We start from the raw sequence: 13,360 nt of genomic DNA, 5'->3' as shown, positions 1-13,360 counted from the left end.
TTTTTTGCTTTTTGAGACAGGGTTTCTCTGTATATCTCTGACTGTCCTGGAACTCACTCTGTAGACCAGGCTGGCCTCAAACCCACAGAAATCCACCTGCCTCTGCCTCTCGAGTGCTGGGATTAAAGGCGTGCGCCACCACTGTCTGGCTTCTATTAAATTCTTACAATACCATGTGAGATAGAAATTACTGTTACTCCCATCTTATGGATAAGGAAACAAGCAACAGGTCAGATAACATTTACGGTGAGTTACTCTGAGCCTGAGCAGACGATGTTGGTGTACCAATTTGTTACTGTCAGTCTGCCTTGCCCTTTGAGACTAAACTGTTATGGCATTTGGGGTTTGGCCTGATCCGAATAATAGAAACTGTAAAACTCTTCCCAGAATCTCAAGTACAATTCACCAATTGGGTCATACGAAGGTCATTTTAGAGTTTCTAACCTCTCAGTTTGGTGAGAATTATCTATCCTAGTATTTGGAACACATTGATGGATTTCCTTTAAATTTGCTCTTCTATTTATGGTTTGAGTGCTCATCCATAGCTGGGGCTGTTTTTCACTTGGGTTTCATGTTACCAATAGGACCAATGAATCTATTTGATTATCTGTCTACTTCTGGGGGCATTTGCTTCAAGAAGAGATCTTGATGTATGCCATATATTCCTCTATTCCTCGTATGGAGGACTTATATTTCTGTATGTGGACACAGGTGCCTAATAGATAGGATATGCCTATGTAGCCTGTGTATATATTAAAATAAAGTGACTATTTTCTGTTATATTCACCCTTTTATATTCAAATACTGTGTGTGTGTGGCTGACATTTAACTTTCCTTTCAGCCTCCTAATTTGGCTCTCATCAGGTTCCTGGTGCTCTTTCTGCTTCTGTTTTCGGATCGATGTGTATTTTATCTGTCTCAGGAAGATTGCTTCCTTCGATAGCTTTAAGCACTGGGCTGGGCTCTGGTTTCCTTGGCAATCCCTGCCTCTCAGATTTCTACTGAATGAAAATACTAGAAAGAAAAGCATTGACCACAGGAAGGAAGTGGGAGCAAACACAGAGAGACACAGGGCAAGGGAGTAACATATGTGGAGAAGGTCTTGGTTTGTGTGCTTTTGTTCTTCTTTACTTGCTAGAAAACTGGTGTGGTGTTGTTGGGAGGTTCTGAAGAGGCCAACCTCATTAGCTAGGCATCTATGGTAGCTCTACAACCAAACTGTTCCTAGACCTACCTCAACAAGATGGAGGATAAGAAACCATATCTAGATAGTTGAGACATTTTAAAATACAAACCTGCCCAAAGGTTGGGAGGGAAAGATGTAGCCTAGGTGCACTAATTAGAAAGTAACACTATGCAAGAACTGAGTGAGAGCATTAGCCACCACTGTTTTCTCTCCCCCCCCCTAATATTTTATTATTATTTGGGAGTTTCACATAAAGTATCACACTTTGCTATAATTTAAAGGCAGTTCTAATTTAATTTATTGTTACTTCTAAGTGGAAATGGAACAAAAAAGTACTTGAGTATTGGCAGACGACTAGCTCCCACTAGTACTTGAGTATAAAGCAGTAGTTCAGTTCCGTCTCAGTCCTAGCCAGACTGCGGTTACTTAAGAAGCTTATATCTAATATTTTAGAATGGCTTAGTCATATCAGCATATTGTGGATACCTCAGGGTTTAATGTCTTATTAGTTAAACACTTTATTATTGATAGTAAGCATTTGTGATCTGTAAGGAAGGCACTGTGCTGAAACTGAGGCAGGATAAATAAAAATACACGGGACACGGGAAGGGAAAGCGGACCTTCACTCTGGAGTCTGAAGTCTCCCATAAACTGAGAGTCAAGAATCAATTCCAGTAGAATCAACAGAATTTTCTAATAAGGTTGCCCAGAGAGAAGATACTATGTGGAGGTATTTCAACTTAGAAGGTTAAATAGTAGTGAATCAAGCTTAGAACTTGAGATAGGCAGAGGACGGCTCTTTATGTGAACTATTTCAGGAGCCACCCTAGGGTTTAAAAGGAAGAGAAGCCAGGCAGTGGTGGCACATTCCTTTAATCCCAGTACTCGAGGGGCAGAGACAGGCCAATCTCCAAGAGTTTGAGGCCAGCCTGGTCTACCAAATGAGTTCCAGGACAGGCTCCAAAGCTAAAGCTACAGAGAAACCCTGTCTTGAAAACAAACACTCTTGGAAACCCTTTGAAAAATGTAAATTAAGGACTGATGATTGCTAAAATACTTAAATGTGACACTCTTAAGAAGCCCATTTGGGTACTTTTCCTAAGTGATTCTTTTTCTCATCTTATACTCTCTTGTTAGTAAACTCCAAATTCTGCTTTAACTTCCTGGTCTGGATTGTTTTCTGTGGTGCAGTTACAAATCCAGGCTTCAGGAGAGGCTAGGGTCTGGCCTGCAGGGATACATGCAGGCAGAACACTGTATATATAATAAATAATAAATCTTTTTTAAAAAAAGGCAGGAGAGGCTAGGGCTTTGCAAATTGATCCTGAGGTTGCTGCAGGTGACTCTGTGGAGCTCTTTGTCTGGAACCCTGACACCACAATGCTAGGTGTAGCTCCCTACTCACAGAACTCAAAGGACAAGAATATGAAGGATGGAGCATGGAAAATGTAACAAAAGATAAAGAAGAAAAAAAGAGGAAACAATTCAGAAGGCTGCGGCGCTGCTAGGAGAGGTGATTTCCAAGGATTCCTACTGTTTATTTTCCTTCCATTGACCTCTTCAACGCTACAGCAAACTCTTGTCACTCATTTTTGGAACAGATTTTCTGGGAGCATAAAATAAACCAGAAAGTATATCAAAACTGCGATTGAATACTCTAAAAAATGAATCTGTGCATACATTTACCTTTATTAAACCACTAAGAAACAAGATCTAGTAGTAGACCTTAATAACATTTTAGCTAGTAATGAATATTAAATGTTATCTGCAGCAACCATAGGAGAATCTGAAAACATTGTTCACTTCAACCAGGTTGTAAATCATCGATACTGCTGATACTTATACAATTGTAGTTTGTGACTGACATTCAGAATAAAAGAGAAACCATTTTATGTTAGGGTAACAGTGAGTGTAATTTCCTAACCCCAATTTTTATACCGAAATTTTATTACAAAGTCATTGTGTACAGAAGAGAAAAATTGTGAACTAATTCCAAAATGGAAAGGAGCTCTGGACATCCAAATATCATGAGAAGGCATGGGGGCCTGCTAGGGTAGGAACGCGAGCCTCTTAAGAGTGGAGAATGGGTTTTCACAGTTTTTTAAAACCTAGTTCAGTCATTACTTGATCCACAAATATTGTTTTTAAAGATTTTACTTATTTTTATTTTATGTAGTTTTGTGGTTTGCCTGAACGTATATCTGTGTGAGGGTGTTGGGTCCCCTGGAACTGCTGAAGTTACAGACAGTTGTGAGCTGTCCTGTAGGTGCTGGAAATTGAACTTGGGGGTCCCTGGAAAAGGAGGGGTGCTCTCTGCCACGTCCACAGCAGTGACTGCCGTGTAGTGACAAAATGCCTCTGCGCTGGCTTTTGCCTGCTGAAGGATTGGGGTTAGAGCTTCTTGGAGCGAAGCCCCAGGTGGTCCACCTGGCAATCAGCAGTCCAGAGAGGACCTGATGCCCTAGGCAAATCTCGTATCTGGAGATGGCCTTGAGAGCGAGCACTCCTAACACCTTGCCTAATCCGCTTACCAAGAGATCAAAGTACGTCCTTGGCTTGGCTCCACTGTTCAATAAAGCAGTCCTTGAGGAACTGAAGTATGCCCCACGCCACATGAGCCTGGGAAACTTTATTATTTATGAAACAGAAGCGGCTAAAGTTGATATGTTATGAGGGAATCGTCATAGTGAATCAGATTTAGAGAGAAAAGGAGAGTTAGAGAAAATTCCCCTTTATGGAAAGATTAGCTAGATCCCAGAAGCCCTGGTGTCTTTATAGTAAGAAGGAAAGAAAGGAAATTATTGATAACATGAGACTAGTTTTAATATATTGGTATAGAAACTATCATGAGAAAATGAGAAAACTATTAAGAATAAAAACTATATAGATGGAAAGCTAAACACAGGACCCTGAGAACTAGTCTCCCACGGTAGAAAGTAAATAATGGTGTGAGACAGAATTCTAAGAGACAAAACAAAACTAAAAGTCCTTGCCAACATCTTGAGCACGGAAGGGGGAACACGTAGAAAGGAGCACGTAGAAGAAGCTCTATTTTGGTTATGCTTAATCTTGATTTATGTCTGGAACCCTGAGTGGGGTGATGTAATGAACCTGCCAAGTTCTTTGATCTGTTTTGTACAAAAACTGAAGCTTTACAGAAGTAAAATTGCAGCAGATTTTCACTACACAGTGTGTCTGTCTGTCATTTCCCTTGCATCGTATCCTGACTATCCTATCCTTCACCTTGGTCCCCCGTGGGTGGTGGTCTCCGAGAGGGACGGTCCGCGGCAGCTCTCAACCTCTTTAACTCCACCACAAAGACTTTCTGATCATTTGATTTCTGTTTCACTACCAAACTAATAGTTTCCTCTTATGTTATATTGGGATGTTAGAGATTTCAGGTCTTGTATTTTTCTTGAGCCGAATATTTTCACATTACTCGTATTTTGATGTCACTTCCCTCTGTTGTATAATCTAAGCCCTTAAAGTTTATGGATGAACATATGTTTGGTGTTTGAAAATGGTCACTTGCTGTACCACTTGAGTGCTGGGATTACAAGCACACACCACCACAATAATTTTAAATAAATTTTTAATTGTTTGAATTAAAAAAATGTTTATGGTGTTTGATTTCACTGGAAGGACACTTAGGAGATTTTAGAGCCACGGAGAGATAGCAGCCAGTAAGGAGACACGTGACTGACTGCCTATCTGCTAATAATTAGATTTTTGTTTACATTTCTTTATCTGTACAGTTCTCTCTAGGCTTCTGAGAACCAAGTGTTGGTGTGGGTTCTCTTTCACCATTTGTGTCCTAGGGATTAAACTCAGGTCCTCAGGCGTGGTGGCAAGCTATCTCACAGGCCCATCTATTAATTTTGAGATAGAGTTCACTTGATAGCCCAGGCTGGCCTTGGATTTACGTGATCCTCCTGTCCTGCTTCAGTTTCTGGAGTGGCAGAATTTATCGTTTTGAGCCACCATGTTCAGTTTAGCTTCTAAATGTTCACAGTTTCATATTACACACACACACACCCCGCTTTGACTCCCACTCATTATCTTAACTAGTCATTCTATATTTTATGGTGTTTTCTATTTCTCACTCCACACACTCTTCTTTAGGAGAAGCTATCCACTTCTGGGCTACTGTATAATTCCTGAATCTTATCCAAACTCTGTCTTCTCCTTCCTAAGAATTTATCCCCATATTTCCAAAATGTATGATAACTAACTGTGGTCAAACATCAGGAACCTTCAACTCAATATGCTAATGTTGAACTTATTTTTATTTTTTTTGGTTTTTCGAGACAGGGTTTCTCTGTGGTTTTGGAGCCTGTCCTGGAACTAGCTCTTGTAGACCAGGCTGGTCTCAAACTCCCAGAGATCCGCCTGCCTCTGCCTCCCAAGTGCTGGGATTAAAGGCGTGCGCCACCACCGCCCGGCCCCACTTATTTTTAAAAATTATTCTACTTCCAGGACAGGCTCCAAAGCCACAGAGAAACCCTGTTTCGAAAAACCAAAAAAAAAAAAAAAAATTATTCCGCTTCTTTAAGTAAGCATCCTTCACATACTTTAACCCTGACGTTTGTTCCAAATACACCCAACTAACAAATGTTTGAAAGTCTTCCCCTCCTGGTGTAACGAACAGCCTTTAAATTCCAAAGTCAGCCCTTATATTCCTCCAAGATCACCCTTCAAAAACTAAATTTACCTCTCTTTTCCTGTAACCTGGCCATCTTTCCTGCACTACAGCCTTGTACCAGCACAGGTTAGGGACCCAAACAGAGACTCAGCAACTGTTTACTGAGTGAGTGTCCAGCGCAGCTCAGTGATGTCACATCCGGCGTGCCCCGGTGTCTTTCCACCTCGCTCTAAGGGAGGTTCTCTAACCTGAGGGTTTAAGCCAGAGTTTGCAACTGTCGTCAACCTTCTTCTTTGCAGGCCAAAGCCCTGGAGCACCAGGTCAGAGCTCTGAGTCCGGGTCTCTAGCCGCAGAGCCGGGCTCAGGGTGGAACCCTGTACTAGTGGAGCGGGGCGCCGCCCGGACAAAGGCGCGAGCGCAGGAGGGCCCCGCTAACCCACCGCGGCGTTTTCTCCGGAGCTCTCGCGAGAGGAGACGGGGGAAGATGGCCGCGCCGGGTCTTTCCGTGTGAGGAGGCGGCTTCGGCGGCGCCCGGCGTCGTGTGGCCGCGGCTTTCCTCGTCGCGGACGAGGGCCGCCGCCTCCGGGAGATGCGTGTGTGGCGGGTCCGCGGTCGCCCCGGGAGTTCATGCTGCGTGCGAGGGTCGCGGCCGCCTCTCTGATCGCCGGGCGCCGCCGCCGCTCCGGCTCGGCCCGCGGTGAGCCTCCCGGAGCCCGCCCTGCGTGCCGCGGCGGCGATGACCGGGGAGAAGATCCGCTCCCTGCGGAGGGACCACAAGCCCAGCAAAGAGGACGGGGACGTGCTGGAGCCCTGCGAGGAGGAGGCGACGGCCGCTCTCGGCGGCGCCTTCACCGGGGGCCGAAGCGGGGCGGGCGGCGGCGGCAAGGGCGGCAAGGCCTGCCATAAGATTTTCAGCCACCACCACCACCACCGGCAGCAGCTGAAGGCGCCCGCCGCGCCCAGCCCCGGAGCCCCGGCCCCGCTGCAACACAACGCGGTGACCGCCACCTGCCCGACCCCTGCCTGCCTGGGCAGCAACCCCGCGGCTGTGGTCGCTGACGGAGGCAGCTGCCCCTCGCTCTACCCGGTGCACGAGTGCGTCTTCAAGGGGGACGTGAGGAGACTGTCCTCGCTCATCCGCACGCACAATATCGGACAGAAAGATAATCACGGTGAGCTCTGCCGGCCGGCTTTGCCCGTTTTCGGTTCCCTGGTGTGTGTGTGTGTGTGTGGCGTGACCGTCAGCCTCGGGGTTCTGGGCCCCGGCTCGCGCACCGTGCACCGCAGCGGGGAAAACCCTCGAGTCTTTCTGCTTCACCGTGCCGGGGGTCAGGAGTCTGGGTCTCGTGGGTGCGGCTCAGAAGGAATGTTACCTTCTTGTCCCCCCCCCCTCCCCTCCCGAGCTTCTCAGGATAAGTTGCCTTGTCTCGGCGGCAGGCCTTTCGTGTGCCTAAAGTCAGGCTGTCTCACATCCAGGCAGGTCTTCCTGGTTTTCGGCATTGTCTTTACTGCCCCCACTTCCTTCTTGGGGCTTTAAATTTGAACATATATATTGTTGGTCTTAATCACCCAGTGCAGCTAGGTGTGAATTGTATTTGTCACCGTGCTTTGTGTGTGTGTGTGGGGGGGATTTGCTTTCAGGATACTTACACACTGGTTTTTGAAAGCCACACAGAAATGTGTCTGCGTTTGATTTCCCAAAGCGATTGAAGAGACTTGTCAGTAGCTGTTTTTTTTTTTTTTTAATTGCCTTTTTCACACTAGGAATAATGTTTTACCTTGACTGAGGGTAAAGTCAGTACTGTAATTTTCATAATAAAGTCTTGTCTTTACAGCATGCTTGAGAAAGCATAGCTCATTTGATGCTGGACGGTAGCTACTTTTGGTCACATCTTGTCAGATGATTTTTTTGTTCCCTCCTTTAAATAACAAGTTTTGTTTTTGTTTTTTCGAGACAGGGTTTCTCTGTAGCTTTGGTGCCTGTCCCGTAACTAGCTCTTGTAAACCAGGCTGGACTCGAACTCGCAGAGATCCGCCTGCCTCTGCCTCCCGAGTGCTGGGATTAAAGGCGTGCGCCACCACCGCCCGGCTAAATAACAAGTTTTAAGATTGATTTGCATCCATTTTTGTTTCTCATGGTGCTGAGGATTGTACCTAATTTACAATTAATGTGTAATCGTAAATAGTTGAATCTAATGTGAATAGTAATAACTATTTTTCAACATTTTATTAACAGTTCGTTTTAAACTTGTAGTAGTTAGCAAATATTGTTGGCAGCTGTTTTTAACCTAATGTGGAAGTTATAAAGCAAGCTGCTCAAAGTGGCATTGCATATTAGTGCAATACCACCTGTGAAATAAGCGCCCTGAATTTGATTGGTTTGTAGGCTTCTTTGTTCCAAAAGTAGAACAAAGATAGAAAATAAGTAAACACATATTCTTTTTCAGTTTTGTAGCTGACCTTGTTTCCTGAGTTCACTGTACTGTAGTCATAATGCCACCACCATTAACTACCGAAAAAGTGCTCTGAAGCTGTTTCCAGGTCTTCATTTTTCTACTTTTTATTTAATTCTGTTGTTGTAACAAGCACATTTGACTCCTGCTGAGAATTGTATCCTGACTTAAATAGTTGAGTTGTATTACTAATTTATTGGTTATTTGGAAGTGATTTAAATTTGGTCCACCAGTAACTGTGATTTATCGTTGCCTTTAAAATTTACCTTAACGTTGCTTTGAAAGTGTCCACAACAATCTCTTTGATAGCTAATGCTCTTTGAGGTAAGGGATGAGCGGAATTCCCAGGACTACTGAAGTTGTTAGACTTCCAGTTCTGTGTTTAGCATCTGTTAGAGCTGACTTCTGTTCAGGTATTTAGACTTCTGCATACCCTTACACTCCTGCTCTTTATGTACCACAATTTACTTTTTAAGTGGAATGTGTGTATTTTGTTTAGTTGCCTTTCTGTCACTTCTGATGATTGCCACCAGTGGCTCCTGCCAGTGAAAGTGCTGAGCAGCCTCCTGTACACTCTCACTAAGGAAGAAGGCCGCTGCGGTGCTCCCCTGCTCTTCTGTGCACCTTTCGTGGAAGTCAGTGAGTCCTGTGGGCCTGTTTGTGGAGATCCCAGGACAGCTTAGAAGATCATGTCTCTCCTTCACTGTGTAGGTCCCAGGATTGAACTTAGGTTGTCTTTACGTACAGAGCCATCTTGCCTGCTACCGGTTCCATTCTTGGAATGCTACTTTTACTCTAGATACTTTGTCCGTGCTTCCACAACTCTGGGATTTCAAGCAGTGCCACCACACCCAGTTTTCCTAAGGACTCGAACTCTGGTCCTCATGTTTGTGTGACAGGCGTTTTACCAGCTCAGTCCTGCTCAGTGCTTTTACTTTGTTTGTTTGTTTGTTTGTTTTTGTTTTTCAAGACAGGGTTTCTCTGTGTAGCTTTGGAGTCTGTCCTGGCACTTGTTCTATAGACCATACCGGCCTGGAACTCACATAGATCTGCCTGCCTCTGCCTCCCTAGTGCCGGGATTAAAGGGGCACACCACTATTACCTGCTCTGTGTTTTTACTTTTTTTGGGGGGGGGGGGTTTCGAGACAGGGTTTCTCTGGTTTTGGAGCCTGTCCTGTAACTAGCTCTTATAGACCAGGCTGGTCTCGAACTCCCAGAGATCCGCCTGCCTCTGCCTCCCAAGTGCTGGGATTAAAGGCGTGCACCACCACCGCCCGGCTGTGTTTTTACTTTTAATGGACATTGTTAAATGATTTTCTTAGAAGGCTCTTATTGGGTTTCTATCCGAAGAGTTGAGAGAGGCAAAGAACTTTGCTAAGGTTGCATATGCAATAGAAACCATGAGACTGGAAATAGAAATAATGGCTGGGCAGTGGTGGCCTACAGCTTTAATCACAGCCATACAGGAGGATCTCTGAGTTCGAGGCCAACCTGGTCTACAGAGCAAATGCCAGGCCTACACAGGGAAATCCTGTCTCAAAAAGGAAAGGAAAGGAAGAAAGAAAGAATAGTCAGAATCCGTGAGTGCATGTTACCTTCTTTGTGAATTTCTGTTGAGACTCACTGCATTTTAGGAAAGTCAGTTCTAATGTGTGGTTTGTTTTGCAGTACAGTCCTTTAATGCATATTTCTCACTTAATATTTACAATAGAAGTTAAAAAGCCCCAGTTTATTTTTTCGGTTATTAGGAGTCTTGTATTCTTTATATAGGAGCCTATGGAAAGATCCTGTCACTAGATAGCTCTCAGTTTCTGTAGAATTTTTTGCATGTTTTTAAATTTCTTGGTGCGATGGCACAAATAAAAGCACTGGGTTATTCACCCCTATGATAGCCCTTTAGTCAGTGCATCTTCTTTAGCCTTTTGTCATATGATGTGCTCTGTGAAAAGTTTAAGATGGTTTTCCTAAAACATAGCAAATACTCAGTGTTTTAAATAAGTAAATTAAAACTGTAGAAACTTGCTGTTCACGGAACCCTGATATGTTCCCCTTCCCTGTGAGAACAGTGCAGTGGCTGTGCAGGCAGGGATGGCCTTGCACAGAAATTCCACAGCAGCAGAGCCTCACAGTACAAGACCAAAACAGGGCTGGAGAAGTGGCACTGGGACTCAGGTCACTCCAGCACCCATATCTGGCCATTCACAGCCATCTGCAACACCTGAACATACTTGGTATATGTACACATACACATGCTCATAAATAAAATGAAATATATTTTTAAAAAGACCTAAGGATAAAAAAGATTTGTATTTACTTATTTATTGGAGATAAGGTTGCACTATATATAGCCTTGACTCTTCTGGGACTCGATATGTTGACCAGCTGGCCTCACTCATAAGGAGAGACCCACTGACTGTCCTCTGCCTCCCAAGTCCAAGTGCTGGGAAGAAAGGCATGCACCACTATACCTGGCCTATTTTTGTTACTTTAGGTAGGGGCGTATGTGTGTCTGGACTGTCTACATGTGGATATGTGTGTGTGTGAATGCAGGTAGGTGCTGTTAGAGGCTAGAGGTATTTCCCTTGGAGCTTACAGTTGGGTGTGAGTAGCCTGGTATAGATATAGGTGCTGGTACCCAAACTTGAGTTCTCTGGAAGAGCAGCAAGTGCTCTTAGCCACTGAATCATCTCTCTAGTCCTAGATAAAAACTTTTTAATGCTGCCTTTCTCAAGTAATTTGGTGGTTTTCTCCTTATCCCTTCTTGCATTTATTTGTCTGTCTACCTATCAGTCACCTACTGATCCAGTTTTTGAGACAGGTCTCATTGTGTAGTCCAAGCTCTGTCCTAAAGCTTGAAATTTTCCTGCCTCAGACTCCCATACCCAAATTTGCAATTACTTTTCAAACACAATGCTCTACAGTTAAGGTATTTAGTTTTGCTTTTATTATTGACCCTTGGTTTATGTGGAGAGCTTATTTATGTCTACTCTGTCATTGCTTAAATTTATTGTTGATTAGCTCCTTAGTTTGGATTAATTTTTGATAATTTTTTTGTTGTATACTGTTTTTTTTTTTTCTTGATGAGATGTTGGTCAAATACATCTGCTAAATAAGTTCAGAATTTTTGTATTCTGGGCTTAAACATTGCTTTAAAAGTTAAACATGATAAAATATCTACTTCTCGTGAGCAAGTATACCAAGCGATTGTTCCTTGGGGATTATTTAATAACAGTTTTTGGGGAATAGGGAAATAATACATTAAAAGTACTGTCTTAGTTACAGTTTCCATTGCTGTGAAAAGGTACCATGACCACGGCAACTCTTATAAAGGAAAACATTTAACTGGGGTGGCTGCTTACAGTTCAGAGGTTTACTCCATTATCAAAATCACAGGAAGCAAGGCAGCGTGTAGGCAGACATGGTTACATCTTGATCTGAAGGCAATAGGAAGTGAACTGTTCCACTGTGTGTGCCTTGGGTGTATATGAGACCCCAAAGCTTGCCTCTAAAGTGACACACTTCCTTCAACAAGACCACACCTCCCAATGGAGGCTCTCCCTTTGCGGGGTAATTTCCTTCAAACCACAACAATACACAAAATTACCATACCTTTATCTTTATTATATCTTCAAATTTTCTCTTTAATATAAAATTAAAGGTTAAGGTACTAGAGAGATACCTCAGTGGCTAAGAGCACTTGCTGCTCTTAGGAAGGTCTAGAGTTTTTTCCCAGCATTTATGTTGGGTAGGTCATAGCTGCTTGCAAGTCTGGCTTTAGGTGATCTGATACCATGTTTTGACTTCTGTAGGCATGCGTACCTGCATGCACACACACAAATAAATAATGTAGAAATTTGAAAAACGAATAGTGTAGACTTTTATTTTACATTGAGTGTCAAGATTTTTTTGAGTCATGAGTAGTTTGGACTATTCATCTTTATTATAATGGACATTAAGTGATTTTACTATTCAGTACTTCAGAACTGAAAATGGTACAAATAGATTGAAGACTTGGTGTGGATTACACTTCCTGCATGTTAAACATGGAGTTTTTTTATTTCTCCCTAAGTTAATCAGCTCTTCCCAACTGTTGGTAACTTTGATGTGAGAGTGCAGGATTGTGAAGTGCTCTCCCTAACCTTTCATAGCTATGAGAAGTTGCTGGTGAATTTGGAGATTTAGTGACTCTGCCTTTGTTTCTTTTGATTGGTGTGTGACAGGCTGTTTTCTCTGGGTTGTAATAGCTGCCTTGTTCTTGACGTTTAGGTAGATTTTTGAGGATTTAATTTGATGGTGTTTAAATACTGCCTATCAGAACAGTAGAGGGCAAGATTGTTGGACTACTGGATCTGCTAAGAGTTTTAGGTGCACAGATCTGCAGCCGTTACTGCAGGCTCTACAGAGTTGTATTGAGTTCTAGGAAACCCCTGTACCGTCTGTCTCCTTATATGTGCTTCTTTTGTTTGCTTTACAAGGACAGCTGAGAGGGGATCTGCCTTATTCTAGAGTAAGGCATTTCTGAGAGTAGAAACAGATTTGAAATTGTTCTCTTGGTTCTTAATGGCTTCTGTTTTTTTAATTGGTTGATTTATTCATTCAACAGATAAACATGGAGCTTCTGATATCTGTGTTTTTGATGCTGGGAGTGCAGAGGTGAACAGACTAACCCAATTCCTGTTCTTGTGGGGTTGCATGCTAGTTGAAGAGCCAGACAGTAGACAAAGCAGTGAATGTGTGGTGTGACTGCTAATGAGTCATGTTGAGTGTGCGCGTATGTGGGGTACACTAATGAGAGAGTTAAGCGGAACAGAGTCTAGAACAGAGTTTCAAGCAGAGATAAGTAAATGCAAAGGTACTGCCATCAGGAACTCAGAGAGAGAACACTGATGAAGTGGGCAAAAAATGGAAATGTGGCTGGAGTTTGGAGACTTGAGAGGCAGCCATGCTGTAAGCTTGCTGAGAACTTGTGAAGGTGTCTGCATGTAGCAACATGGAATGCAATCGGGTGGTTTTCATCAGAGGTCTGACTATGAAGCAGGTGTCTGCAGGCACAGGTTCATGGATAGCTGCTACAGTAAA

General features: G+C 43.4%; 1 protein-coding gene across 3 annotated transcripts in view; it reads left to right on the top strand.

Annotated features, from left to right (window-relative positions):
• The first annotated feature begins 6,412 nt into the window (after positions 1-6,412).
• Positions 6,413-13,360, top strand: part of Ankrd13c (ankyrin repeat domain 13C) — a 45,605-nt gene continuing 38,657 nt past the window's right edge. For all 3 annotated transcript variants that reach the window (XM_050149469.1, XM_050149470.1, XM_050149468.1), the window contains exon 1: positions 6,413-7,000. In XM_050149469.1, the coding sequence (XP_050005426.1) occupies positions 6,565-7,000 (436 nt within the window). In that variant the 5' untranslated portion in view covers positions 6,413-6,564. The remainder of the gene's footprint in view (positions 7,001-13,360) is intronic.

This window comes from Alexandromys fortis, unplaced genomic scaffold (assembly GCF_014885135.2).
Source record: "Alexandromys fortis isolate MF-2015 unplaced genomic scaffold, M_Fortis_MF-2015_v1.1 scaffold_68, whole genome shotgun sequence".
NCBI classification, from domain to species: domain Eukaryota; kingdom Metazoa; phylum Chordata; class Mammalia; order Rodentia; family Cricetidae; genus Alexandromys; species Alexandromys fortis.
This window is presented reverse-complemented; position numbering and strand designations above follow the sequence as displayed.